The 27,208-nt window shown below is 35.2% G+C and overlaps 1 protein-coding gene and 1 long non-coding RNA gene across 3 annotated transcripts in view; both read left to right on the top strand.

Moving 5' to 3' along the window:
• The first annotated feature begins 578 nt into the window (after positions 1–578).
• Positions 579–5,576, top strand: LOC107709180 (uncharacterized). Its single transcript, XR_001636465.1, has 3 exons — positions 579–781; positions 3,401–3,471; positions 5,482–5,576. It is a non-coding gene; the product is annotated as an uncharacterized LOC107709180 (long non-coding RNA).
• A 2,240-nt stretch (positions 5,577–7,816) lies between these two features.
• Positions 7,817–27,208, top strand: part of LOC107709190 (leptin receptor-like) — a 32,495-nt gene continuing 13,103 nt past the window's right edge. Inside the window, exons 1-11 of one of the 2 annotated variants that reach the window (XM_016513603.1) lie at positions 7,817–8,019; positions 10,638–10,708; positions 12,719–12,771; positions 14,649–14,843; positions 15,891–16,008; positions 16,408–16,589; positions 21,256–21,401; positions 22,152–22,290; positions 24,982–25,254; positions 25,352–25,457; positions 25,544–25,755. In XM_016513603.1, the coding sequence (XP_016369089.1) occupies positions 10,704–10,708; positions 12,719–12,771; positions 14,649–14,843; positions 15,891–16,008; positions 16,408–16,589; positions 21,256–21,401; positions 22,152–22,290; positions 24,982–25,254; positions 25,352–25,457; positions 25,544–25,755 (1,429 nt within the window). In that variant the 5' untranslated portion in view covers positions 7,817–8,019; positions 10,638–10,703. The remainder of the gene's footprint in view (positions 8,020–10,637; positions 10,709–12,718; positions 12,772–14,648; positions 14,844–15,890; positions 16,009–16,407; positions 16,590–21,255; positions 21,402–22,151; positions 22,291–24,981; positions 25,255–25,351; positions 25,458–25,543; positions 25,756–27,208) is intronic. The other variant, XM_016513604.1, reaches the window with a different exon arrangement.

The raw sequence follows: 27,208 nt of genomic DNA on the forward strand, positions 1-27,208 counted from the left end.
CAAGAATTCATATCCTGAGAATGAATAAAAGTCAAAACGGCTTGCCATAGCCCGTCACGTGGGAGCCTCCTCGCGCTCACTTTAGGTGATGACAGCATGTTGAGATCATGCGGATGACGTAATGTCGCTAAACTGCAACAGTGTGTGATACATTTTATTCAATTACCGATGACTCATTATTCAGTATATTTAATTATTACCCTTTACAGATCTTTTGAAACAATAAAATAACTATAGTATATCATTGTTAAAAATACCACATTATCAACATTTGTGAGAACTGTCAGCTGAAAGATATTATTTTTTGCTCTTGTGTAGCTTGTTCTTAGGCGCTTACGACTGAAAATAAATAAATAAAATAAATATAACCAGAATATATTTAGTCTAGCCGAGTGAATTTCACTGGAAGAGTAGCCTACAATAAAGAAGTATTCAGACATTTCCTCTAGGAAGGTGTGCACGTTGTTATGCTGCAGACTTTCTTTCCCTTGCCAAAAATTAAACAATGAAGATGATTATGGTGTGACGCAATACGCTCCGTAGCTGGTGCCCCTCCCTCACAGCGGCGGCGGCGACAGCGCTCGAGCTCAGGAGGAAAGTCTCACGCCTCTCCTAGTCTGTATAACCGACCACAGACACTCTTCATTACAGGAAGAAAGAAGCGCCAAACTCTGGAATTTGAGCCTTTTCCTCGTTTTTAAGCGAAGTAGGATACGTACAGTAAGACGTTGCCAGTGTAGCAGAATCAAATCCACGGACAGCCAGAGTGCGATCACCTCAGGTGAGACATTCTGCACATATTTCACAGAGCTCAAGCGGATGATCTCAGGCAGCTGTAATAGCGGTAAAACGGTCCTTCACTTTTAGCAAGCCACTTTATCGCGCTTGAGATCTTTTAATCATAAAACCACGAAGACCTATTTATTGGTTTCCTATTTCTTTACTCACCGTTTGTAGTTTAGTGGCCTGTTTTGTGCGTGCTTATCCAAACAGTCTTTAAGTGTTCACTGGATAATGTTCTTCCAGATTAATGTTACACTGACACGATTCATGTTGTGGTTTTACTTAGTAGCTGAATATCAGTGGCAGTATTATTCATTATCTTGGAGTTTCCCCCTTTGTGTCCGGAGCAATGTCAGTGTTTCCGTGGCCATTATAGCGATGTCCAAATCGTGAACGAATTGTTCTGTTGAGTTGGAACTTTTAATGAATCTTTTGAACCGGTTTACATATCTGTCCGAGCAGTTCGCGAGTCAACTACTCACTGAACTGACTCATTAAACTGATTCATCTCTTTTGGATGTGTCCGATCACAGTGAACAGAAGGGCTGAATGAGCTTATAGTCAAGTGGAGTGAACTGAGGATTTGAAGGGGGAAAAAGTTACAAGCGTAACAGTAAACGTTACAAATAAATGCAATGGAAATGCAATATGCTTACAGCTTCATTGTATGGCCGTTTTATTAACCCATACGAAACAAATAAGAGATGGCCACAGAACTTCTGGTGCAGCACAGTGTATGGAAATTGTGAGAAAATCCAGCACAAAATGTAATCTTAAGGAAGTGTTACATGACAGTACAAAGTAATATTGTACGAATCACCTTTACACTAAAGCTATGTAGAGCTTCTTGAACTCATAATTATGGTTGTATGGTTTAACATAATATATTAAAATTTTATTTTTTACTAGTTAATAATATATAAAATATAGCTACTGTATTATAATATAATGTAATTTATGACAGAAAGAGTTTGCTACTACCATAGCTTGTTATGAGAGAATGCTATACCAGAAGCTTGCGTACTACAGTGGAAATATATATTTTTAATTTGATTATATTATTCATAATGCTTAAATTTTGTCAACACCACCAAAATGAATACTAACATCTCAAAGCTGATGCACTCAATGTGTTGCTTGCTTTGACTATTGCAGTGAGGAGGGAAACAGTGATACACTGAAGCCACTCAATGGAAAACAAAGTCCAGATGTACTAGGATAGGTCTTCTGTCTAACTTGAATGTGATGTTATTTTTTTAAACCAGTTTTTGAAAGGAACCCATCAAGTAGAGAAAATCTGTTGGATGTGGCATCGCATTTGACTGTGTAGTAAATGAAAAGAGGAATTATTCCAGTTGATTATTAACTCTGATACATTGATCAATTCTTAATCCTCTAATTAGAAATCATTGTATCTAAAATGGTTAAAGATCTGGGCTTGTTCTGAAAGATTTTGGGTTCAAATCCCTTTAGAGCACTAATTATCACCGTTGTGCCACTTTAAATTGGTCATTTAGGGGTTAACATTAATTGTTCGTTTTTATTTATTTATTTATTTATTTATTTTTAACATTTCCCAGTTCTGCACCATTTAATTCACACGTAGGTTAAACATAAGACCTATCCCAGAACATCTGGACTCTGTTTTCCATTGAGTGGCTTCACAATATTACAGTTTTCCCTCCACATTGCAATAGTCAAAGCAAGCAAAACACTGAAAGTATCAGCTTTGAGATGTTCTAGTATTCTGCCCGATTTAATATTCATTTTGGTGAGCATTTGGTTTTATGTTGTTGACACAAAATTGAACATCACGAAAGTTGTTTGATATTTGATAGGGGACTTTACATGAATATATGAGATGTTCACAAGAGCCTTCCTGGAAAAAAGGCTTTACTGAAGTGAATGGCCACTTGCCTTGTCTCCCTGCATATTCACGTCCGACCTGTTTTTATGTCATATTATCTTATATCATGTTTGGTTCAGCAGCAACTCCAGGTGGCTCTAGCAGATAGTGTAGCTGTAGAAAGCATTGCATTGTGGGGCCTGTAGTGTTTTATTTGCAGTTTATGAAGCATTGTTATTTATTTTTTGTATGCATTTACTCATTCATTAGGTCACTTGTGTTCTGACTCATCATCGCAGCATTGTGGCAAAACAGGTTTTAGATTTCACAATGTTGCTCAGAATAAAATGCCAGGAAATGCTAAACATGGGTGTTGCTGTCGTTAACATGTTTGCGCAGGCACACAATCAAAACAGTGTTGCGCTTTGTTAATTTAACCTAGCATTTCAGTACATCCGAACTGAGGATATGGAAAGCAAGAGGGAAGCAGTCATGCATGTTATTGCCTTGTACAAGAAAGGTGACTTGTCTCGTCAGAGAGCGTAAGCCAGGGAATCAAAAGCAAATATAGTCAGAGCAGAGTAATTCACTTGAAGCCGGTGTCATATTACTGCCTGATACGTTTAATGCGTGCCAGAAAACGTTTGCCTGCTTTATTTTCCATTAAGTGACTCAGGAATGACTTCTGCATCCCTTAAGACAGTAAAACTATTCCTATGTTCTTCTTCTTCACTGTTTGTTTAAATCAGATCTGTCTATCTTCCCACACAGAGGCCATTCCTCTCTTATACTCCATCACTCCATCAAGAAGAGAAATGATGCACACAATCATATGAAATGATGTAAGTATCTCTAATTAGATTTTATTAGGGCTTGGATTTTAGCATGGCTTCATTTGACTGTTGCTTTCAAAGTGATTAATGAATTGTTAATGAGATGTAATTTGTATTTCTGTGAGTAATTTGGTCATTTTGTTGTGGAATATGTACAACTAGCCAAGTTATATTGCACAAACATTGCACAGTATTACACAATATTGCCCTTTTCTTGAAATCTTGATGTTAAAAAAAGACAAAAGTCCTTTAAGAGATGAGTTTGATGACACATTCTTCTAACTTCCTTTTCTTAACGTTTTCCAAACTATGTAGCTTGATGGGTAGAGGCATGCCGTGTGGTTTTAAGCAATCTTACTTAAACTTTTCTACTGAAAATAGACTTTGGGATGCACCATATATCGTTACCATATTGCTTATTGACTAATATTACAGATTTTTACATTTATCAGTATCAGATGATATTGGATATTTATCGTCTGATATTGGATGTTTAATTGTGTGTGTTAATTTACCTTAAAAAACGGATAGTTCCGGTCCTCGATTCTGATTGGTTGAGCCAAGTTCGAAGCTGTTGTAAATTACTCTACAAACATTATTCTTCCGGCAGCCTTCCACCTCCCCATCTCCTCCTCTATTTCTGTTATTCTCCCTCTATGTAGTACTGCAGTGGGGATTTAAACTTGGAGCTTAAGCGGAGCATTGGGTTCAAGTTTTCATTGAGGACAGCAAACCAAGTTCGTTTACCATTAACCATCAGGACTGGATGGGCAGGCAAACTCGTGAACCACATTTAGAGGGGTAGTTCACCCAAAAATGAAAACTGTCATCATTTACTCACCCTCAAGTTGTTATAAACCTGCATGACTTTCTATCTTTTGTTAAAAAAAGATGTTTTAAAGAATGTGGGTAACCAAACAGTTGTTGGTCGCCAGTGACTTTTATAGTGTTAAAAAAATACAATGGAAGTCAATGGGGACCAGAAGCTTTTTGGTAGAGTACATAAACACATTAAAAAAATCAAGCACATAAAATTACTAAAACTCAAACAAAAATGAAAATGCCTTGTTGGCAGAGGCTATTTACACTAACTCTGCCCACCAACTTGTGATTGGGATAGTCAACACTTACAAAAGACGGCTGTCAATCGTCAGCTCCAGTGGCGTAGATGGTAAAGCACGTTCTGCAGTCTTTTTGGCGCGATCGACCCGAGTTCGAACCCACCTTTTGCAAAACTTTTTTTTCCTCTCTTTAAAATCTCATATCACATAGGAAAGGCATTTATTTTCAATAAAAATGAAGGAAATAATTAAAAAGTTTAAAATAGGTTAGGTGTAGGGAGGGCTTTATTGACTCAGTACGGTGGCATCCATTTAATAATTTGAAATAAAATAAAATTTTAAATAAATTTACACTCAATACGTTATTATTGCATAATGTGTTATAATGTACTACGATACTGAGGTGCAGATAATTGCCACTATTTGCATTAAGTAGTATAAATAGCAGAAAATCCTGCTATTTTAACATAGTGTAAATAGAATCTATAGCTATTTGCTCATAGTGTAAATAGCATATCGCTAAAAAATACTGCTATGTTCACTTAGTGTAAATAGCATCTAATTGCTCTTTGCACTTAGTGTAAATGGCCTCTATCACTATTTACACTTAGTCAAATAGCCACTGCCTTAATAAGTATTCGTATGTAAATCATACTAATCAATAGCAACAAGCTAGCATTGTGATGCTGATGTTATTTAGGCTCCATTCAGAATTTAATAAGAAAATTTAAAAATCTAGTTAATTTAGCTCAAAGCATTTAAAAAACAAAACAAAACAACAACATCAACAGAAGTGCTTTTGACTCAGGCAGCACTGGAATGGGACTTTGTCATATAATGAGTAAACTAAACGCTGTCATGCTGTTTGAGCTTGAAGATTTGACTATTCCATTGTGGAAGAAGATAGTGAGTCATATCCATACTGAACCATTTTACAGATGTCCTCTCTTTCCCGCAGGTCTCTGTTTATCATGCTTGCTCTTCTTGTGAATTTCATTACCATTTCACAAGGTGAGTCGTTGATGCATTAAGCTAATATTACACTTCCTGTTTTCATGCAAATTCTGTATCTAGCGTCTTTTCATTGTTTTCCATTTCCTATTTGCTGTCGAAGCAAAGACCTACATAGCATGCTGGATACCCACCAGCTGTCAGCAGTCCCTCTGCCCACCTCAGAGATGCATTAGTGTGGGTTATGGTTGAACGCACAGAGTGCAGGAGGCTGATGAATGGACAGAGAGATAGAAGAAGACAGAGAGGTAGTGAGAGAGAGAGAGAGGTAGATTGAAAGTAAGGGGTGTAGGAGGGAGGTGATTACACCCACATCATGAATCAGACTATAAACTTTTAACGCCTAGGGGCCTATAGACAGATGTACAGATGAGAAAGGGCGTAGGCCTTCAGGGTAACAGTGCAGTTGGTAACTGAAGATGATATGTGTTGTCGCTTTGAATAATGTTAAATTAAAATGGATATTGTAATTATTTAAATGAATAGGGATGGACAATATATCAGTGCCACATCGATTATCAGATTATATTTGTAATTTAAAAAAAAAATATTAGTATTGATCAGTGTTTATATAACATAAACTGTGAATATGCATTTTACCCATTTACATTTAGATTACTTTTTCCATCATCTAACACTTTAACACAATAACTTAGTTACTCTTTAAAAAATAATTTGATAACATTGCTATAATATTTAGAAAATCTCAAAATTAATATCTATATTTCATATTGAACCATAAGATATATTGTTGTGATGCCTAAATCGAAAATTATTGAAATTATTGAACTATTTTAGTTTTTATTTTTAGTTAATTTATTTAGGAAAATAGTAATATCAGCCATTTATCACAAAAATAATTTGGCCAGAAATGTATACATTTTGATGCCAAAATATTTATCCTAGCATAATATGCAGGGACAACTGTGAGCATGCCATTTGATATAAAATGTCAATACTGTGTCACTATTGCTCTGTTTGATCATCCTGGCCAGCCCGACACAGTAACACAATTATTGGCATTTATTTGGGGGCGGGGTCATCTGTCTTACAACCAGTGGAAGTTGGGGGAGTGTTTGGGAAACTTGTTTCAAAATAGTCATTATTTTTGCAATTCCATGCGGTAAATCTAGTGGTGCAGAAAGTTAACACAATACATTTAATACATTAATTTTGCTCTTTTTTAAAAACGAAATTGAAATGTTAAGATTTTCTTGAGTAAGTACACAGTTTTTTAAAGGGGTTATATGATGTTGCTAAAAAGAACATTATTTTGTGTATTTGGTGTAATGAAATGTGTTTATGCGGTTTAAGGTTAAAAAAACACATTATTTTCCACATACTGTACATTATTGTTGCTCCTCTATGCCCCGCCTTTCTGAAACATGTCGATTTTTACAAAGCTCATCGTTCTGAAAAGCGAGGTGTGCTGTGATTGGCCAGCTATCCACTGCGTTGTGATTGGCCCAGGATATAAATTATTGATATCAAGAATAATATTTTTTACTAGTAGAAATGTAATTGCTGATATCAAAAATTCAATTTCTGCGAGTGATGATGTCATTGTTGATATCAAGAATTAACATTGTTACTAGTGGAAATGTAATTGCTGATATCAAAAATAGCAATTGTTACTAGTAGAAATCTAATTCCTGATATCAAGAATTAACATTTTAACTAGTAAAAATTGAATTGTTGATATCAAGAATTCATATCCTGAGAATGAATAAAAGTCAAAACGGCTTGCCATAGCCCGTCACGTGGGAGCCTCCTCGCGCTCACTTTAGGTGATGACAGCATGTTGAGATCATGCGGATGACGTAATGTCGCTAAACTGCAACAGTGTGAGTGATACATTTTATTCAATTACCGATGACTCATTATTCAGTATATTTAATTATTACCCTTTACAGATCTTTTGAAACAATAAAATAACTATAGTATATCATTGTTAAAAATACCACATTATCAACATTTGTGAGAACTGTCAGCTGAAAGATATTATTTTTTGCTCTTGTGTAGCTTGTTCTTAGGCGCTTACGACTGAAAATAAATAAATAAAATAAATATAACCAGAATATATTTAGTCTAGCCGAGTGAATTTCACTGGAAGAGTAGCCTACAATAAAGAAGTATTCAGACATTTCCTCTAGGAAGGTGTGCACGTTGTTATGCTGCAGACTTTCTTTCCCTTGCCAAAAATTAAACAATGAAGATGATTATGGTGTGACGCAATACGCTCCGTAGCTGGTGCCCCTCCCTCACAGCGGCGGCGGCGACAGCGCTCGAGCTCAGGAGGAAAGTCTCACGCCTCTCCTAGTCTGTATAACCGACCACAGACACTCTTCATTACAGGAAGAAAGAAGCGCCAAACTCTGGAATTTGAGCCTTTTCCTCGTTTTTAAGCGAAGTAGGATACGTACAGTAAGACGTTGCCAGTGTAGCAGAATCAAATCCACGGACAGCCAGAGTGCGATCACCTCAGGTGAGACATTCTGCACATATTTCACAGAGCTCAAGCGGATGATCTCAGGCAGCTGTAATAGCGGTAAAACGGTCCTTCACTTTTAGCAAGCCACTTTATCGCGCTTGAGATCTTTTAATCATAAAACCACGAAGACCTATTTATTGGTTTCCTATTTCTTTACTCACCGTTTGTAGTTTAGTGGCCTGTTTTGTGCGTGCTTATCCAAACAGTCTTAAGTGTTCACTGGATAATGTTCTTCCAGATTAATGTTACACTGACACGATTCATGTTGTGGTTTTACTTAGTAGCTGAATATCAGTGGCAGTATTATTCATTATCTTGGAGTTTCCCCCTTTGTGTCCGGAGCAATGTCAGTGTTTCCGTGGCCATTATAGCGATGTCCAAATCGTGAACGAATTGTTCTGTTGAGTTGGAACTTTTAATGAATCTTTTGAACCGGTTTACATATCTGTCCGAGCAGTTCGCGAGTCAACTACTCACTGAACTGACTCATTAAACTGATTCATCTCTTTTGGATGTGTCCGATCACAGTGAACAGAAGGGCTGAATGAGCTTATAGTCAAGTGGAGTGAACTGAGGATTTGAAGGGGGAAAAAGTTACAAGCGTAACAGTAAACGTTACAAATAAATGCAATGGAAATGCAATATGCTTACAGCTTCATTGTATGGCCGTTTTATTAACCCATACGAAACAAATAAGAGATGGCCACAGAACTTCTGGTGCAGCACAGTGTATGGAAATTGTGAGAAAATCCAGCACAAAATGTAATCTTAAGGAAGTGTTACATGACAGTACAAAGTAATATTGTACGAATCACCTTTACACTAAAGCTATGTAGAGCTTCTTGAACTCATAATTATGGTTGTATGGTTTAACATAATATATTAAAATTTTATTTTTTACTAGTTAATAATATATAAAATATAGCTACTGTATTATAATATAATGTAATTTATGACAGAAAGAGTTTGCTACTACCATAGCTTGTTATGAGAGAATGCTATACCAGAAGCTTGCGTACTACAGTGGAAATATATATTTTTAATTTGATTATATTATTCATAATGCTTAAATTTTGTCAACACCACCAAAATGAATACTAACATCTCAAAGCTGATGCACTCAATGTGTTGCTTGCTTTGACTATTGCAGTGAGGAGGGAAACAGTGATACACTGAAGCCACTCAATGGAAAACAAAGTCCAGATGTACTAGGATAGGTCTTCTGTCTAACTTGAATGTGATGTTATTTTTTTAAACCAGTTTTTGAAAGGAACCCATCAAGTAGAGAAAATCTGTTGGATGTGGCATCGCATTTGACTGTGTAGTAAATGAAAAGAGGAATTATTCCAGTTGATTATTAACTCTGATACATTGATCAATTCTTAATCCTCTAATTAGAAATCATTGTATCTAAAATGGTTAAAGATCTGGGCTTGTTCTGAAAGATTTTGGGTTCAAATCCCTTTAGAGCACTAATTATCACCGTTGTGCCACTTTAAATTGGTCATTTAGGGGTTAACATTAATTGTTCGTTTTTATTTATTTATTTATTTATTTATTTTTAACATTTCCCAGTTCTGCACCATTTAATTCACACGTAGGTTAAACATAAGACCTATCCCAGAACATCTGGACTCTGTTTTCCATTGAGTGGCTTCACAATATTACAGTTTTCCCTCCACATTGCAATAGTCAAAGCAAGCAAAACACTGAAAGTATCAGCTTTGAGATGTTCTAGTATTCTGCCCGATTTAATATTCATTTTGGTGAGCATTTGGTTTTATGTTGTTGACACAAAATTGAACATCACGAAAGTTGTTTGATATTTGATAGGGGACTTTACATGAATATATGAGATGTTCACAAGAGCCTTCCTGGAAAAAAGGCTTTACTGAAGTGAATGGCCACTTGCCTTGTCTCCCTGCATATTCACGTCCGACCTGTTTTTATGTCATATTATCTTATATCATGTTTGGTTCAGCAGCAACTCCAGGTGGCTCTAGCAGATAGTGTAGCTGTAGAAAGCATTGCATTGTGGGGCCTGTAGTGTTTTATTTGCAGTTTATGAAGCATTGTTATTTATTTTTTGTATGCATTTACTCATTCATTAGGTCACTTGTGTTCTGACTCATCATCGCAGCATTGTGGCAAAACAGGTTTTAGATTTCACAATGTTGCTCAGAATAAAATGCCAGGAAATGCTAAACATGGGTGTTGCTGTCGTTAACATGTTTGCGCAGGCACACAATCAAAACAGTGTTGCGCTTTGTTAATTTAACCTAGCATTTCAGTACATCCGAACTGAGGATATGGAAAGCAAGAGGGAAGCAGTCATGCATGTTATTGCCTTGTACAAGAAAGGTGACTTGTCTCGTCAGAGAGCGTAAGCCAGGGAATCAAAAGCAAATATAGTCAGAGCAGAGTAATTCACTTGAAGCCGGTGTCATATTACTGCCTGATACGTTTAATGCGTGCCAGAAAACGTTTGCCTGCTTTATTTTCCATTAAGTGACTCAGGAATGACTTCTGCATCCCTTAAGACAGTAAAACTATTCCTATGTTCTTCTTCTTCACTGTTTGTTTAAATCAGATCTGTCTATCTTCCCACACAGAGGCCATTCCTCTCTTATACTCCATCACTCCATCAAGAAGAGAAATGATGCACACAATCATATGAAATGATGTAAGTATCTCTAATTAGATTTTATTAGGGCTTGGATTTTAGCATGGCTTCATTTGACTGTTGCTTTCAAAGTGATTAATGAATTGTTAATGAGATGTAATTTGTATTTCTGTGAGTAATTTGGTCATTTTGTTGTGGAATATGTACAACTAGCCAAGTTATATTGCACAAACATTGCACAGTATTACACAATATTGCCCTTTTCTTGAAATCTTGATGTTAAAAAAAGACAAAAGTCCTTTAAGAGATGAGTTTGATGACACATTCTTCTAACTTCCTTTTCTTAACGTTTTCCAAACTATGTAGCTTGATGGGTAGAGGCATGCCGTGTGGTTTTAAGCAATCTTACTTAAACTTTTCTACTGAAAATAGACTTTGGGATGCACCATATATCGTTACCATATTGCTTATTGACTAATATTACAGATTTTTACATTTATCAGTATCAGATGATATTGGATATTTATCGTCTGATATTGGATGTTTAATTGTGTGTGTTAATTTACCTTAAAAAACGGATAGTTCCGGTCCTCGATTCTGATTGGTTGAGCCAAGTTCGAAGCTGTTGTAAATTACTCTACAAACATTATTCTTCCGGCAGCCTTCCACCTCCCCATCTCCTCCTCTATTTCTGTTATTCTCCCTCTATGTAGTACTGCAGTGGGGATTTAAACTTGGAGCTTAAGCGGAGCATTGGGTTCAAGTTTTCATTGAGGACAGCAAACCAAGTTCGTTTACCATTAACCATCAGGACTGGATGGGCAGGCAAACTCGTGAACCACATTTAGAGGGGTAGTTCACCCAAAAATGAAAACTGTCATCATTTACTCACCCTCAAGTTGTTATAAACCTGCATGACTTTCTATCTTTTGTTAAAAAAAGATGTTTTAAAGAATGTGGGTAACCAAACAGTTGTTGGTCGCCAGTGACTTTTATAGTGTTAAAAAAATACAATGGAAGTCAATGGGGACCAGAAGCTTTTTGGTAGAGTACATAAACACATTAAAAAAATCAAGCACATAAAATTACTAAAACTCAAACAAAAATGAAAATGCCTTGTTGGCAGAGGCTATTTACACTAACTCTGCCCACCAACTTGTGATTGGGATAGTCAACACTTACAAAAGACGGCTGTCAATCGTCAGCTCCAGTGGCGTAGATGGTAAAGCACGTTCTGCAGTCTTTTTGGCGCGATCGACCCGAGTTCGAACCCACCTTTTGCAAAACTTTTTTTTCCTCTCTTTAAAATCTCATATCACATAGGAAAGGCATTTATTTTCAATAAAAATGAAGGAAATAATTAAAAAGTTTAAAATAGGTTAGGTGTAGGGAGGGCTTTATTGACTCAGTACGGTGGCATCCATTTAATAATTTGAAATAAAATAAAATTTTTAATAAATTTACACTCAATACGTTATTATTGCATAATGTGTTATAATGTACTACGATACTGAGGTGCAGATAATTGCCACTATTTGCATTAAGTAGTATAAATAGCAGAAAATCCTGCTATTTTAACATAGTGTAAATAGAATCTATAGCTATTTGCTCATAGTGTAAATAGCATATCGCTAAAAAATACTGCTATGTTCACTTAGTGTAAATAGCATCTAATTGCTCTTTGCACTTAGTGTAAATGGCCTCTATCACTATTTACACTTAGTCAAATAGCCACTGCCTTAATAAGTATTCGTATGTAAATCATACTAATCAATAGCAACAAGCTAGCATTGTGATGCTGATGTTATTTAGGCTCCATTCAGAATTTAATAAGAAAATTTAAAAATCTAGTTAATTTAGCTCAAAGCATTTAAAAAACAAAACAAAACAACAACATCAACAGAAGTGCTTTTGACTCAGGCAGCACTGGAATGGGACTTTGTCATATAATGAGTAAACTAAACGCTGTCATGCTGTTTGAGCTTGAAGATTTGACTATTCCATTGTGGAAGAAGATAGTGAGTCATATCCATACTGAACCATTTTACAGATGTCCTCTCTTTCCCGCAGGTCTCTGTTTATCATGCTTGCTCTTCTTGTGAATTTCATTACCATTTCACAAGGTGAGTCGTTGATGCATTAAGCTAATATTACACTTCCTGTTTTCATGCAAATTCTGTATCTAGCGTCTTTTCATTGTTTTCCATTTCCTATTTGCTGTCGAAGCAAAGACCTACATAGCATGCTGGATACCCACCAGCTGTCAGCAGTCCCTCTGCCCACCTCAGAGATGCATTATTGTGGGTTATGGTTGAGTGCACAGAGTGCAGGAGGCTGATGAATGGACAGAGAGATAGAAGAAGACAGAGAGGTAGTGAGAGAGAGAGAGAGGTAGATTGAAAGTAAGGGGTGTAGGAGGGAGGTGATTACACCCACATCATGAATCAGACTATAAACTTTTAACGCCTAGGGGCCTATAGACAGATGTACAGATGAGAAAGGGCGTAGGCCTTCAGGGTAACAGTGCAGTTGGTAACTGAAGATGATATGTGTTGTCGCTTTGAATAATGTTAAATTAAAATGGATATTGTAATTATTTAAATGAATAGGGATGGACAATATATCAGTGCCACATCGATTATCAGATTATATTTGTAATTTAAAAAAAAAATATTAGTATTGATCAGTGTTTATATAACATAAACTGTGAATATGCATTTTACCCATTTACATTTAGATTACTTTTTCCATCATCTAACACTTTAACACAATAACTTAGTTACTCTTTAAAAAATAATTTGATAACATTGCTATAATATTTAGAAAATCTCAAAATTAATATCTATATTTCATATTGAACCATAAGATATATTGTTGTGATGCCTAAATCGAAAATTATTGAAATTATTGAACTATTTTAGTTTTTATTTTTAGTTAATTTATTTAGGAAAATAGTAATATCAGCCATTTATCACAAAAATAATTTGGCCAGAAATGTATACATTTTGATGCCAAAATATTTATCCTAGCATAATATGCAGGGACAACTGTGAGCATGCCATTTGATATAAAATGTCAATACTGTGTCACTATTGCTCTGTTTGATCATCCTGGCCAGCCCGACACAGTAACACAATTATTGGCATTTATTTGGGGGCGGGGTCATCTGTCTTACAACCAGTGGAAGTTGGGGGAGTGTTTGGGAAACTTGTTTCAAAATAGTCATTATTTTTGCAATTCCATGCGGTAAATCTAGTGGTGCAGAAAGTTAACACAATACATTTAATACATTAATTTTGCTCTTTTTTAAAAACGAAATTGAAATGTTAAGATTTTCTTGAGTAAGTACACAGTTTTTTAAAGGGGTTATATGATGTTGCTAAAAAGAACATTATTTTGTGTATTTGGTGTAATGAAATGTGTTTATGCGGTTTAAGGTTAAAAAAACACATTATTTTCCACATACTGTACATTATTGTTGCTCCTCTATGCCCCGCCTTTCTGAAACATGTCGATTTTTACAAAGCTCATCGTTCTGAAAAAGCGAGGTGTGCTCTGATTGGCCAGCTATCCAATGCGTTGTGATTGGCGGGCGTGGACCAGTCTTAACTTTTATAAAGAATATATCTTTGGGTTTGAGACTTTAGTCTTTGCAACTTTAGGGATCTTATCTATTCACGAACAGCTTGTAACACTCCAAAGAGAAGGAAAACTTGAAATCGCATCATATGACCCCTTTAAACTCAGAAGTACTAAATCTTTGTTTGGAAATATGCTGTATGACGGCTTGCTTATGTTGCAGTCCTACACTGTTGTGTCGTCCTTGAGTATCTTTCAGATGAATGTTCAATTCTGAGCAATTCTGGGAATTGAATCTGTCAATAGATTTTTATTTTATACGTAAGGTCTGTGTGTCCCCTGAGATTTTTTTCCCACTGTTTGTTAAATTTGAATAGTATTGAAAATCAGTGTCACTCACATTGAGATCCTCATGTTCCAGGTCTTGCTGCTTTGAGTCCTTCTGATGGCAGGGGAGGTGTTTATGAAGACCTGAAGTGGAAGGCTCTGCTATGTTGTGAGCTGCCCTTTGCTCAGTCACTTGACGATGGTCTTTCAGAACACCCACCTGTAGGACAGTGTCAGCTACTAAATGCTACAAAACCAGAATTCTCAAGTAAACCACCCACCCTTTCTGGTAAAATCAATCTGTGTGATATTACAATCATTGCTTTCGGAATGAAGAAAGATCATGTAAAGCACAGTTTTTCATGTTTGTAAAATGTTGAAGTAGTAATATTTGTCAATAACATTGTTAGTCACAGTGTTGTTTATTTTCTAATTAAGCTGATAAATTAAGCATATTAGAATGATTTCTGAAGGACCACGTGACACTGAAGACTAGAGTAATGGCTTTTTATTCAAAAGGAAAACAATTATTTTAAATTGTAATAATAGTTCACATTATTACTGTTGTTTATGATCAAATAAATGCAGCCTTGGTGAGCAGAGACTTCTTTCAAAAACATTAAAAATCACATAACTCCAGACCTTTGAACAGTAGTGTCCAAAATAAATGAAAGGCAATTTATGACAATTAATATCCATTTTAAGGTCTCAAAAAAGCAGTTATGTTTGTATTTGCATTAGATGACCTTATCTATTAGGTGAAGAGGTCTTAGCTACAGCTGTGAACCAGAGAAACTGAGAGGATTGACCTCTCCAGACAAGTAGATGGGTGCCATTACACATGCTAATCAATTCTCATTACTTTCTCTTCTCTGCGGTAGGCCTCAGGACAATAATTAAAGTCTACAAATAAATTTATAGCATTTAAATGCAAAATAAATTAAGGTTTGCAGTCCTATTAAAGTGTGAAGTGGCTCTGCAAAAACAGAAAAGGAATCACTACAAATACTCAGAGGTGGATACTTATTTTTTCCCCTAACATTATAAAGCATTCATAAAACTTAAAGAAAAAACATTCCCCATCTACTTTTATTGGACTCCTGCAATGGTGCAAGTCTAAACTTAAAAACAATCCTGACAGAATTTCAACTAGACTATGAATAATTGATATTTTATGTTGAGTCAAAGCATTGTGTTCGTATCTTTCATGTTATTTGCACACCATGTAATGAGGCTGTGTTCTGATAGGAATAATTTGCAGATGTTATTCTAGAGGCTTCTAAATGCGATAGGCTGTGATGAAAGAAGCTAACAAGGGAATGCAATCTCATTTCAGGAAACTGTTTGGACATCCTGTGCTGGCTTGTAGGTGAACGGACAAATTTGATTTGTAATGCAAAGAGCCACAGAGCAGCAGCCACTGCAAGTCTGCTCACCGTTAGACCTCAATTAGTGTGAGTCCTCTGTTTTCATTCTGCTCTCCACAGACTACTGATTGGCTCTTGTGCCTATTTGTGCTTAAATCGGATTCAGGACAAATTAAGTGTGTATGTGGGGGTGGGGGGATTAAGTAGATGATATAATACATCTAGACTCTATACTATATTATTAATGGTCAACTTTTAAATGATCTTTATTATTTAATTAATATTATTTACGTTTTCTCTGCTGTATATAACGATTCTAACTTTGTGATTATTTCCCGTGATAATAATTAGCCTGTGTTGATCCCAATCTTAGGACATCAAATGATAAATATTTTTGTTTGCATTAGTTCCGTAGAGGCTTAATCTATTGTTATGGATATTAAGTTTTTAAAATTATTTTATATGAACTTTTTTTTTTCATTTTAGTGTACAGATGAATGTACTTTCAGATGAAGCAAACCACGCTGCTCAGTGTACCGGGGAAGATACTGCCATGTGCTCCATTTCTCTTCATGGCAATGATGCAACTGTCTCATTGAACATCAGTATATCTTTAAATGGGAGTACTGCACTGTCACCCAAGATGCAAGTCAGCACACATCATCTGCGTAAGAACTGCATTATGATTTATAGTTTTATTTAAAGCTTTATCTCTGGTCTCTATCTATCTATCTATCTATCTATCTGTCTGTCTGTCTGTATTGTTCTGTCTGTCGTTCTGTCTATTGTTCTATCATTCTGTTGTTTTATTGTTAGAGCTATCATACCATTCTGTCAGTCTATCTGTTGTTCTATCATTCTATCGCTCTGTCATTGTGAAATCATTAAGTAAAAACTGGAATCTGATTGCTTAGCTTCGGCTGACTGAATGGTAAGCGAGTTCCAGAACAGTTCTGCGAATAATGCTGATTTTGTTAGTCTTATGTTATCAAAGTGCAACCAGCTATTTCATTTCCTTCATTCCCGCCCATGTTTACTTTGAGGGCTGTAAAGTTCCTAGAAGTGCTGAGTACTGCAGATTTAGTTATTTCCTTTTTTTTTTTTTTTTTTTACGTATAGGTCTTAAACATGGTCTCATAACACAAACCTTTCCCAGGGAAAACTGCTACATTTTTTTGTTCATGATTGATTTAAAGTGTTGTTGATTGAGTTAAACTGTTGTTTTAGTTTGATAATAGTAGTAGAAATGGCCAAACATTTTGTATATTGTTTATAATAATCATAAGTTTGCTTCATTTACTGACCAATGTAAAATATTACAGTGATACATTTGCAAAAATGATGAATGACTGATCATACAGCTTGTAGCATGTTATTTTTTAAACAAAGTTATTTTTTGTGAAGAAAAATTTGTGAATATATATTATTAAAGGGGTCCTATTATGCTCTTTTACAAAGTCTTGATTTTGTTTTGGGGGTGTACTAGAACATGCTCTCATGCTTGGTGGTTCGAAAAAACGCATGATTTTTCACATAATTTACATTATTAAAATACCTTTCTTTCCATCCTGTCACAAACGGCTCGATTAGTTCCGGCTTTGATGAACTTCTTCATCGTCTCGTCTGATGCACTCAACCAAGCGTTCTAACCACAACCTCGCCCCTGACATAACATTGATGTTTTATATAAAGTAGGGCCATAGGCTATAATATGTTGTTTTTAGATAAATTGCTCAGAGACCAACCAGTTGGACAGAGGTTATATGTACAAATCATCCAAGCACCCAATTCCTAGCCATTTCTATAGGCTACATTTCATTAACATTGCTAAATATTATTAAACTGGAAAGAAATTAAAGATCCATCTTTGATTGTCAAAAGAATTCCAATTGTGGAGGTCTGATTGGTTAAAGCTTTATTTATATAGTACCTTTTAAAACAGTGTTTACAAAGTAGCCTATTTTACAGAGAGATGCATGTGCGCATTTGCAGAAAAGATCAAAATACAAAGATAAAAGAGATATCGTAAAACAAAGTAGCTACAATAACCAGTTTGTTAAAACAAAAAATACAACAATAAAAAAATCAAGGAAAGACCATGCACAAATCTGTTTTGAGACTACTTTTTAAAAGTGCATAATGATAACCTTTGACAACGTTTAATTCAGGTGCGAAAAGAATTAATATCTATAGCGCATGAGCACAGAGAGATTTGAGAGTGCACAGGACACAGTTTGAGTGAGAGGAGAGACACGTTTTAAGCGCGCGCCCTCTCTCCGGGCGAGAGCAGCGTGTATTTGAGCGCGCGCGTCCGGTTTTGTGCGAGAGCAAGGGAAATCCGCGCGCGAGCAGAGAGATTCGTGCTCGCTCATTGTATTAATGTGCTTTCAGGGATTTTTTAAAAACGAAATATCTCCCTTTGGAGTGGACTTTGAGATTTGTAACTTTCTAGATCTTTTTTATGCCCAAACATACACACTACACACTGACTAAAATTTAAAAAGTGAAAAAGCATAATAGGAGCCCTTTAACTAAAATTAATCTTCACAGTAACCTGTAAATAGATGACTGTAGCCCGTGAGTTCATGGAGACTGATGCCAGGGCAACAGGTGTTTTATTAGGGTGTGTTTGTTCTTTGGGACTGGAGGCTAAAGAATACACATCTGTCTCAAGTGTTTTTCCAGGCAGTGGATTGAAATGGAATTTCACAATGGCATGGTTAAACGACTCACCAGGTCCAAACCTTAAGTCAAGCTCTTTTTTAGTCATTATACAGGTACAACAAAATTGTTTAACAAAGCAAGATTGTGTAACATTTTAGTAAGATTAGTGAGATTAAAGGGATACTCAGCAAATAAATTAAGACTCTGTCAACATTTACTTGCCTTCATGTCGTTCCAAGCTTTAGTGAAATATCCAAACCAGCAGCTGTAAAAACTCCAGAAAGGACAAAAAAGATCATTAAAATAACTTTATAAAAACATTTAAAAAAAAACCATAATTAAAGTACTTGATGTGACACTTTCACTATATTACAAGTCTTCTGAGGACTTACAAACCGTTTTTTTTTTGTAAGAAAAAATAAATGTAAGTGTTATATATATATGGTCACCATTTACTTTCATTGCATGGATAAGAGCAGTCTGGACATTCTGAAAAATAACCCCTTTTGTGTTCCATGGAGCAAAGAAAGTCAGGGGTTTGGAATTACATAACAATGAGTAAATTATATTAGATTTATCTTTTTGTAAGTGAATGATTCATGTAGGTTCCTTTAGGAAAAGACGAAATTAAATGACAGTAAATGAATAAAAAGTCTATTTGTATTAATTGCAACAGCAGGGAGCCATTTATTTTATAATGTGTTAGTGTCATTGAGGTTGGGGTTTTAAAAGATAATGTTAGTCTGTTAATAAAGACTGCCTCAACTGATTAGTATTAATGGTATTGCTATTATTAAAATAAAGCAAATTGCTTTGCCTTTTTTTTTATAAATCAGTGGCTGCTGAGGCCATCTTGTTCTAGGCAGACATAAATACTTTGTGCAGATAATATTTGAATGTGGATAACAGATATATACGTATGTTTTTTTTAAAACTTCAAAATACCATCAAAAGGCACAAGACAACCGTGAATGGACAACCTGGAAATGGAGTTCTCAATTTTGCTCACATACTCTCTTAATTTCTCTAAATTGTTCACCATCTGACATTTGTAGAATGAATAAATTTAATTGGAGGCATCTGGCTTGGTTTTCCATTGGCTAAAGATGTTTTGCCAGTCTTCAAGAATGGGGATTCCCCTGTGAAACTATTTCATGTGAAGATGTTAAACTGGTGATTGTTGTCGTATTCACACCCTCCACCACTTTTTTACATAATGCAGTCGATTCCCCACCCTCTGATAACAGCCGTTGAAGACACTCCCATGAATGGCGAAATGTCAAAAACAACATCTCATAAAGATCATTAAAAAAATTATGAGACTTATTATCGTTATGAGACTGTGTTCCTACCTTTGGGATGTCTAGACATAGAGCTGTTGTCCTTACAGGCTTTTTTATGGTCATTTTGGTTAATCATGATTACTCTTACAGGTATTTATAAATATTTTGTACATATCCTCCTTTCACAGGAAGACCAGAGTCACCTGTCAATCTGCATTACGATGTGACGACTGACATTTAAAAAAAAACCATAATTAAAGTACTTAATGTGACACTTTCACTATATTACAAGTCTTCTGAGGACTTACAAACCGTTTTTTTTTTGTAAGAAAAAAGAAATGTAAGTGTTATATATATATGGTCACCATTTACTTTCATTGCATGGATAAGAGCAGTCTGGACATTCTGAAAAATAACCCCTTTTGTGTTCCATGGAGCAAAGAAAGTCAGGGGTTTGGAATTACATAACAATGAGTAAATTATATTAGATTTATCTTTTTGTAAGTGAATGATTCATGTAGGTTCCTTTAGGAAAAGACGAAATTAAATGACAGTAAATGAATAAAAAGTCTATTTGTATTAATTGCAACAGCAGGGAGCCATTTATTTTATAATGTGTTAGTGTCATTGAGGTTGGGGTTTTAAAAGATAATGTTAGTCTGTTAATAAAGACTGCCTCAACTGATTAGTATTAATGGTATTGCTATTATTAAAATAAAGCAAATTGCTTTGCCTTTTTTTTTATAAATCAGTGGCTGCTGAGGCCATCTTGTTCTAGGCAGACATAAATACTTTGTGCAGATAATATTTGAATGTGGATAACAGATATATACGTATGTTTTTTTTAAAACTTCAAAATACCATCAAAAGGCACAAGACAACCGTGAATGGACAACCTGGAAATGGAGTTCTCAATTTTGCTCACATACTCTCTTAATTTCTCTAAATTGTTCACCATCTGACATTTGTAGAATGAATAAATTTAATTGGAGGCATCTGGCTTGGTTTTCCATTGGCTAAAGATGTTTTGCCAGTCTTCAAGAATGGGGATTCCCCTGTGAAACTATTTCATGTGAAGATGTTAAACTGGTGATTGTTGTCGTATTCACACCCTCCACCACTTTTTTACATAATGCAGTCGATTCCCCACCCTCTGATAACAGCCGTTGAAGACACTCCCATGAATGGCGAAATGTCAAAAACAACATCTCATAAAGATCATTAAAAAAATTATGAGACTTATTATCGTTATGAGACTGTGTTCCTACCTTTGGGATGTCTAGACATAGAGCTGTTGTCCTTACAGGCTTTTTTATGGTCATTTTGGTTAATCATGATTACTCTTACAGGTATTTATAAATATTTTGTACATATCCTCCTTTCACAGGAAGACCAGAGTCACCTGTCAATCTGCATTACGATGTGACGACTGAAGGCGAAGTAATATTCAGATGGAGTGATGCACAACCTAACAGTGATGCCATAAACTATGAGATCCGATACGCATCCAATTCCACACTTCAGCAGTGGGAGGTAATTGAACTCATTTGTTGGTGTGATGAATGTTTTGTAATAACATTACAAAGTAATATTTGTGAGAACTGTAACAGGCTCCCAGAGAATTCCACAGAAAGCTTTGCAGGTTTTCACAGAATCAGAATTACTGTAATACACACAATTCTATACATGCATAAGTTCTTGCATGGTTGATGATTAAAGGGATTTAAATGTACCTTTCACCTGACAAAAACAGCTATCTTTATCCAATGATCTCATTGCATTTTGTATTTGTCTCAAAAGTGTGATTTTTAACTCGCATACATTTTTGTATATTTGGATAGACTCTAAAATATACAATTTCAACATATTGACAGCATCTAAAATGTAAACCCTTTTACATATGAACACTTTTTTTTTTAGTTCCAACCAGTCTCCAGGGGATTTTAATTGATTTGTACATCTCAAACTAAAAGGGTTTACAGAAATGTATAATATCAACATATTATATCAACATATATCCATAGTATGTATAAAAAAAAAAAGACAACTATGGATATGAATACTGTTTTAATGACTGTTAAATCTCAATTAAATTAATCTAACATATTTAAATGAGCAAGTTTCTGCAGATTTTCCCACATAATTGTTAAAGAAAATGTGAAAGGGTTTTATAATTGACCTTTATAAAACTATTTTGACTATTACTCACATCTTTTGCTAGCTATAGTTATTTGTTTAACCTACAGAGTGTGAATGAATCTGTTTGAAATATGATTATTTTAGGGGATGAAGGTCAAAGGTCGTTCCTGGGTTTCTCTGAATGAGCTCAGTTCTGGGATCAGATACATGGTCCAAGTGCGCTGCCAAAGCCACATCAACTACTGGAGTGAATGGACCCAACCCTTCTATTTCACACTGGATGGTAAGGATCTGCAATACATGAATTTTACGTACTAATTCTGTTTATGCTGTATGCATTAGTATACATTTTTTAGTAATTAATTAATATAGTTCCAGAATCAAAGACCTCCTCCCATTTAATGACTCGTAAGGTATAGTGAATAAGTAAATATATGCAAATACGGACATTTATGAAAGGGTACTCAAAATGTTGCTGCCTGGTATGCTCATGTTCCCATGACTGACAGCCTTCTGTTCTCAACAACAGAGTGCACAGGTGGACACATTTAACCTAACATCATTCAGTCTAAAAGCGGCTTTTAGTGTACGTCAAACTTCATGCAAATGAGTGCTTTTGCTTTTCCTGTTATATTTATCTTTCAGAGAGATCCATTGTCTTCCCTAAGCCTACACTTCAAGAGTTTGACGTTTGATAATTACATTCATACTGTATATACGTTGCTACTTTGCATCTGTATGGTGCTTTGGCTTGTTGCTGTGCACTCACAGTATCTCTTTGATTTGTCCTCTAGAAGATGCATCCAATTCACTGTTCATTTTCAGAATTAATTACAATGCTAAACAGTCAGTTTTCTAATGTTTTGAGAAAGCATTAATATGCCATTTGCTTGCTAACTGAGGTCAAACTTTGCATTCGCAAGGTATATGTTATACCTAATACTTTTAAACCAGATCTACACTGTACAATAGGGGTTGTGCACACATTTACATAAAATAACAAATTTTTCATGCCCATAATTACCAATTTAAAAATACAATAAAATATTTAGATTCATTCTTAGATGACAATAGAGTATTGTATGTGTTGTAAATGTTTATGAGGCCAGAGTATGTACTGTCCTTGAGCTCTTTTACCTTGTCATTGTTGGGTTTATTAATGAGGTTTAGATTCCTCCTTGTAAACATTTTTTTTTGTTAAAAGCCTTCATAATTCAAACGAAACACCAGTTTGCATATTAAAAGTCTTTTGCTTGGCATCATGTTCAGTCTCAGGCCAATAAAAGATTCTTAAATTTGTTGAAGTTGAATGTGAGCACTGTATCTATCTTTAGTGGTTATTTAGTATAAAATTATATAAAATTAGCATTTTTTTGAAGCATGAAGCAACTTCTAAAAAAAATCTTACTAGAGATAAACCGTAACATATAAACACTGTCCTGTGGTAGAATAGAGCTTTATTTATTATCTTAGCTGAATACTGACACTAATCAGGTGGGTGCTTATTTATTTCTTATTCTTTTTTTTTTTAATTTGCTTTCAAATGCCCGCACCACAGCAGTACCCATGAGTAATATACGGATAAGTTTGAAAAAATATATTAGTTTAGTGCAGTAGCCAGTCTGAAATACTGCTGCCAACTAATGCTGCACTTATCTGCACTTTGGGCTGTCTGCATATTAGTTAATGTTTCAACTGTTTCAGCTTGATTTAACATCACGAGAGACTTGATTCTGTCTCTGTTTTCCTACTTTGATGCATTACTCATGTAGCACCTGTCATTTTGTTTGTGTTTGTAAGCTTTTTCAAGGAGGATCATGCATTGCTTTTCTGATATGCCAGTTGGATTGTATATTTTCAGAATCCATGCTGCGCAAGTCACCATAGCAACTAAGCTTCAGGTTGTTCACTAGCATTAAAATAAACCCACTTTCTTTTTGCTGCAAGGGACCAAGATGGGAACGAGGGAAAATAAAAAGCAATACAAGGGTGAATCTCAACACCTGTCAGAAGCATGTCTAGGTCATATTTCATCCTAAAAGCAAACAAAAATATTTTTTTTGCATTGTAACTTTATTATTTTAAGCATATGTGTTGTTACTGCAATCCAGTATTTATATTTGTAAATTATTATTATCATTATTACTAAATTTCAGATTTAAAGTTGTATATTAGTAGTATTTGTTGTGCCTTTAATGCATGTTGCAAACATTTTACTGCAGTAATTTCAGTACAATACAGTAAAAACTACTGTTTTACAGTGTTGAAAATCTAATGAAAATCATAATTAAGAATAATGATGAGAATGAAAGATGTAAATAAAAGATTAAGAATGAAAAATGTAAATTAAGTAAAATTTTCAGCTGTATTATGAGAAATATGCTTTGTTTTTATGAAAATAAGGTCACAATGGTATAAATCTTAATGGTACAAAAATAGGCTTAATTTTCTTCATGCAATATAATTTCTTACTTTTTGGGGGGGGGGGGTTGAAAATTGAATCAGACAATGCCACATGCTATTCTTAAAGGGATAGTTAACCCAAAAATGACAATTCTGTCATTAATTACTCACCCTCATGTCATTCCAAACCTGTAAGACCTTCGTTCATCTTCGGAACACAAATTAAGATTTTTTTTAGCAACATAATAGACAGCAACATAACTACTAATGTAACTTGAACCACTGAAGTCACATGGGCTATTTTAACAATGTCCCTACTACCTTTCTGGGCCTTGAACGTGATAGTTGCATTGCTGTCTATGCAGGGTAAGAAAGCTCTCGGATTTCATAAAAAAACGTAATTTGTGTTCCGAAGGTGAATGAAGGTCTTACGGTTTTGGAACGAAATGAGGGTGAGAAATAAATGACAGAATTTTCGTTTTGGGGTCAACTATCCCTTTAAGTCAGGTTTATTTATTTGCATGTTTACTGTACAAAACGCCTGCTTTAAATTTTTCTCTGCTCCTTAAAGTCAGTTACATCCCTGCTGAAATCTTCACGACACAAGGGTCAGAGGTAACGGTTTATGCCGTCTTCCACAACCACAGCTGGAGCGCTAGTAAAGCTGTGTGGATGCTTAACGGGCAGGTGAAGATTCCGGAAAGCCAGTACAGGGTAATCAACAAGCAGGTTAGCGCAGTCACTGTGACGGTAGATGAACCAGGGTTTGATACTCTGATGTGCTGCCATCAGTGGGGAGAGAGGTTCAAGTGCATCATCGCCTATGCCAAAATATACACCGAAGGTAAGCTTTGAATTATGGAGGACATCTCTAAACAGAAATTTAAAAATGTTTGCTTTTTTAAAAATCTAGAAAATGTAAAATTGGCTCTTTTTTTCAGGGATGTTTAATGCAGATATTACCTGCCAGAGCAAGAATTCAGAGGTGGACACCATGAGCTGTGAGTGGAATAAGAGCGCTTGGGCACAAGTCAGACTACTTTACAGGTATGAACACAGTCATAGTTCATCCATTTCTATTCCAGCCAGATTGTTTATTGCAAAGATGGTAAAGATATTACTTTTTGATGTAGACAATATACATCAATGTGTGAGACCATATCAGAGATGGAGGGCAGCGAAGAAGCTGAAGAAAACATGGAGTGTCCATCTGGAGCAGGAGACCACAGAGAGTGCACTTTTAAAAATCTTAGTCTGTTCTCCTGCTACAAAATCTGGTTGGAAGTGGAAGGAGGGCATGGAAAAGTGAGGTCATTTCCTGTCTATGTTGCACCCATTGACTATGGTGAGTTCCAAAGTTTTTTCAGCAGCATTCCATTTGGAATTCTGTTGACTTTTGAATATAGAAGTAAATATAATGAAATAATTCCAACAATTGATGAGAGAATATGATATTCCTCAGAAACACTTCTTCAAATATCTACAAATAAGAAGTTTTATACACTCGGAAATGACAACTTATTTAGAGCCTGCTTTGTCAACTATAAAAGATCATACTTTAAAACATTTAAGGGATAAAGGCAATCTATCTTTTTTTTATAATATACTTTTAGAGGGTTCAAAAGAGAGTTCGATGTCCAATTTAACTGCATGGAAAAATGACCTACAGGAAGATATTTCTAAAGATGAATGGAGGGATTCTTGTTTGTTTGCCCAAACATATAGTGTCAATACTAGATGCAGATTGCTGCAATATAAATGGCTCATGAGGATATACATTACCCCGGTTAAATTACATAAGTTTAATCCAAATATTCCTGACAGTTGTTTAAAATGTAAACAAGAAATTGGAACCCTTTACCATTGAAATTGGATGTACAAGGGAGCAAAACAAGTAAAAGATTTATATAAGGATGGTAAATTGATGTCATTCCAACAATTGATGAGAGAATATGATATTCCTCAGAAACACTTCTTCAAATATCTACAAATAAGAAGTTTTATACACTCAGAAATGACAACTTATTTAGAGCCTGCTTTGTCTACTATAGAAGATCATACTTTAAAACATTTAAGGGATAAAGGCAATCTATCTTTTTTTTATAATATACTTTTAGAGGGTTCAAAAGAGAGTTCGATGTCCAATTTAACTGCATGGAAAAATGACCTACAGGAAGATATTTCTTAAGATGAATGGAGGGATTCTTGTTTGCCCAAACATATAGTGTCAATACTAGATGCACATTGCTGCAATATAAATGGCTCATGAGGATATATATTACCCCGGTTAAATTACATAAGTTTAATCCAAATATTCCTGACAGTTGTTTAAAATGTAAACAAGAAATTGGAACCCTTTACCATTGCATGTGGGAGTGTATTGAGATCCAAAAATTTTGGAAGAATAATTGACTTTAGTTTGCTTCAGGCCAAGCGGGCTATTGCTTTAAAATGGAAGGAGATACAAGGTCCTTCCTCTATGCTTTGGATTAAAAGAAATGCTTAACAACCTCGCCATGGAAAAGCTGACTTACGCAGTTAAAGGGAAACTTAAAGACTTCTACAATATTTGGACTCCTTTTTTACACTATTGTAACCAAGAGGACTTGACAACGGGGGACGACTGATATATATAATACTCTATAATAATCTCTTTTGTATTGGGTATCTCCACTACATAATGTGATTTCTTTATCAAAATAACTAATAATTCAGAAAAGGTAACAGTTAAATTGTAAAATGCATAGCTGTGAATGGTGGTGTATGGAAAGGTATAGTTGAGATGTTTTTTTTTTTTT

This window comes from Sinocyclocheilus rhinocerous, unplaced genomic scaffold, assembly GCF_001515625.1.
Source record: "Sinocyclocheilus rhinocerous isolate Xijiao unplaced genomic scaffold, SAMN03320098_v1.1 scaffold55, whole genome shotgun sequence".
Taxonomy (NCBI): domain Eukaryota; kingdom Metazoa; phylum Chordata; class Actinopteri; order Cypriniformes; family Cyprinidae; genus Sinocyclocheilus; species Sinocyclocheilus rhinocerous.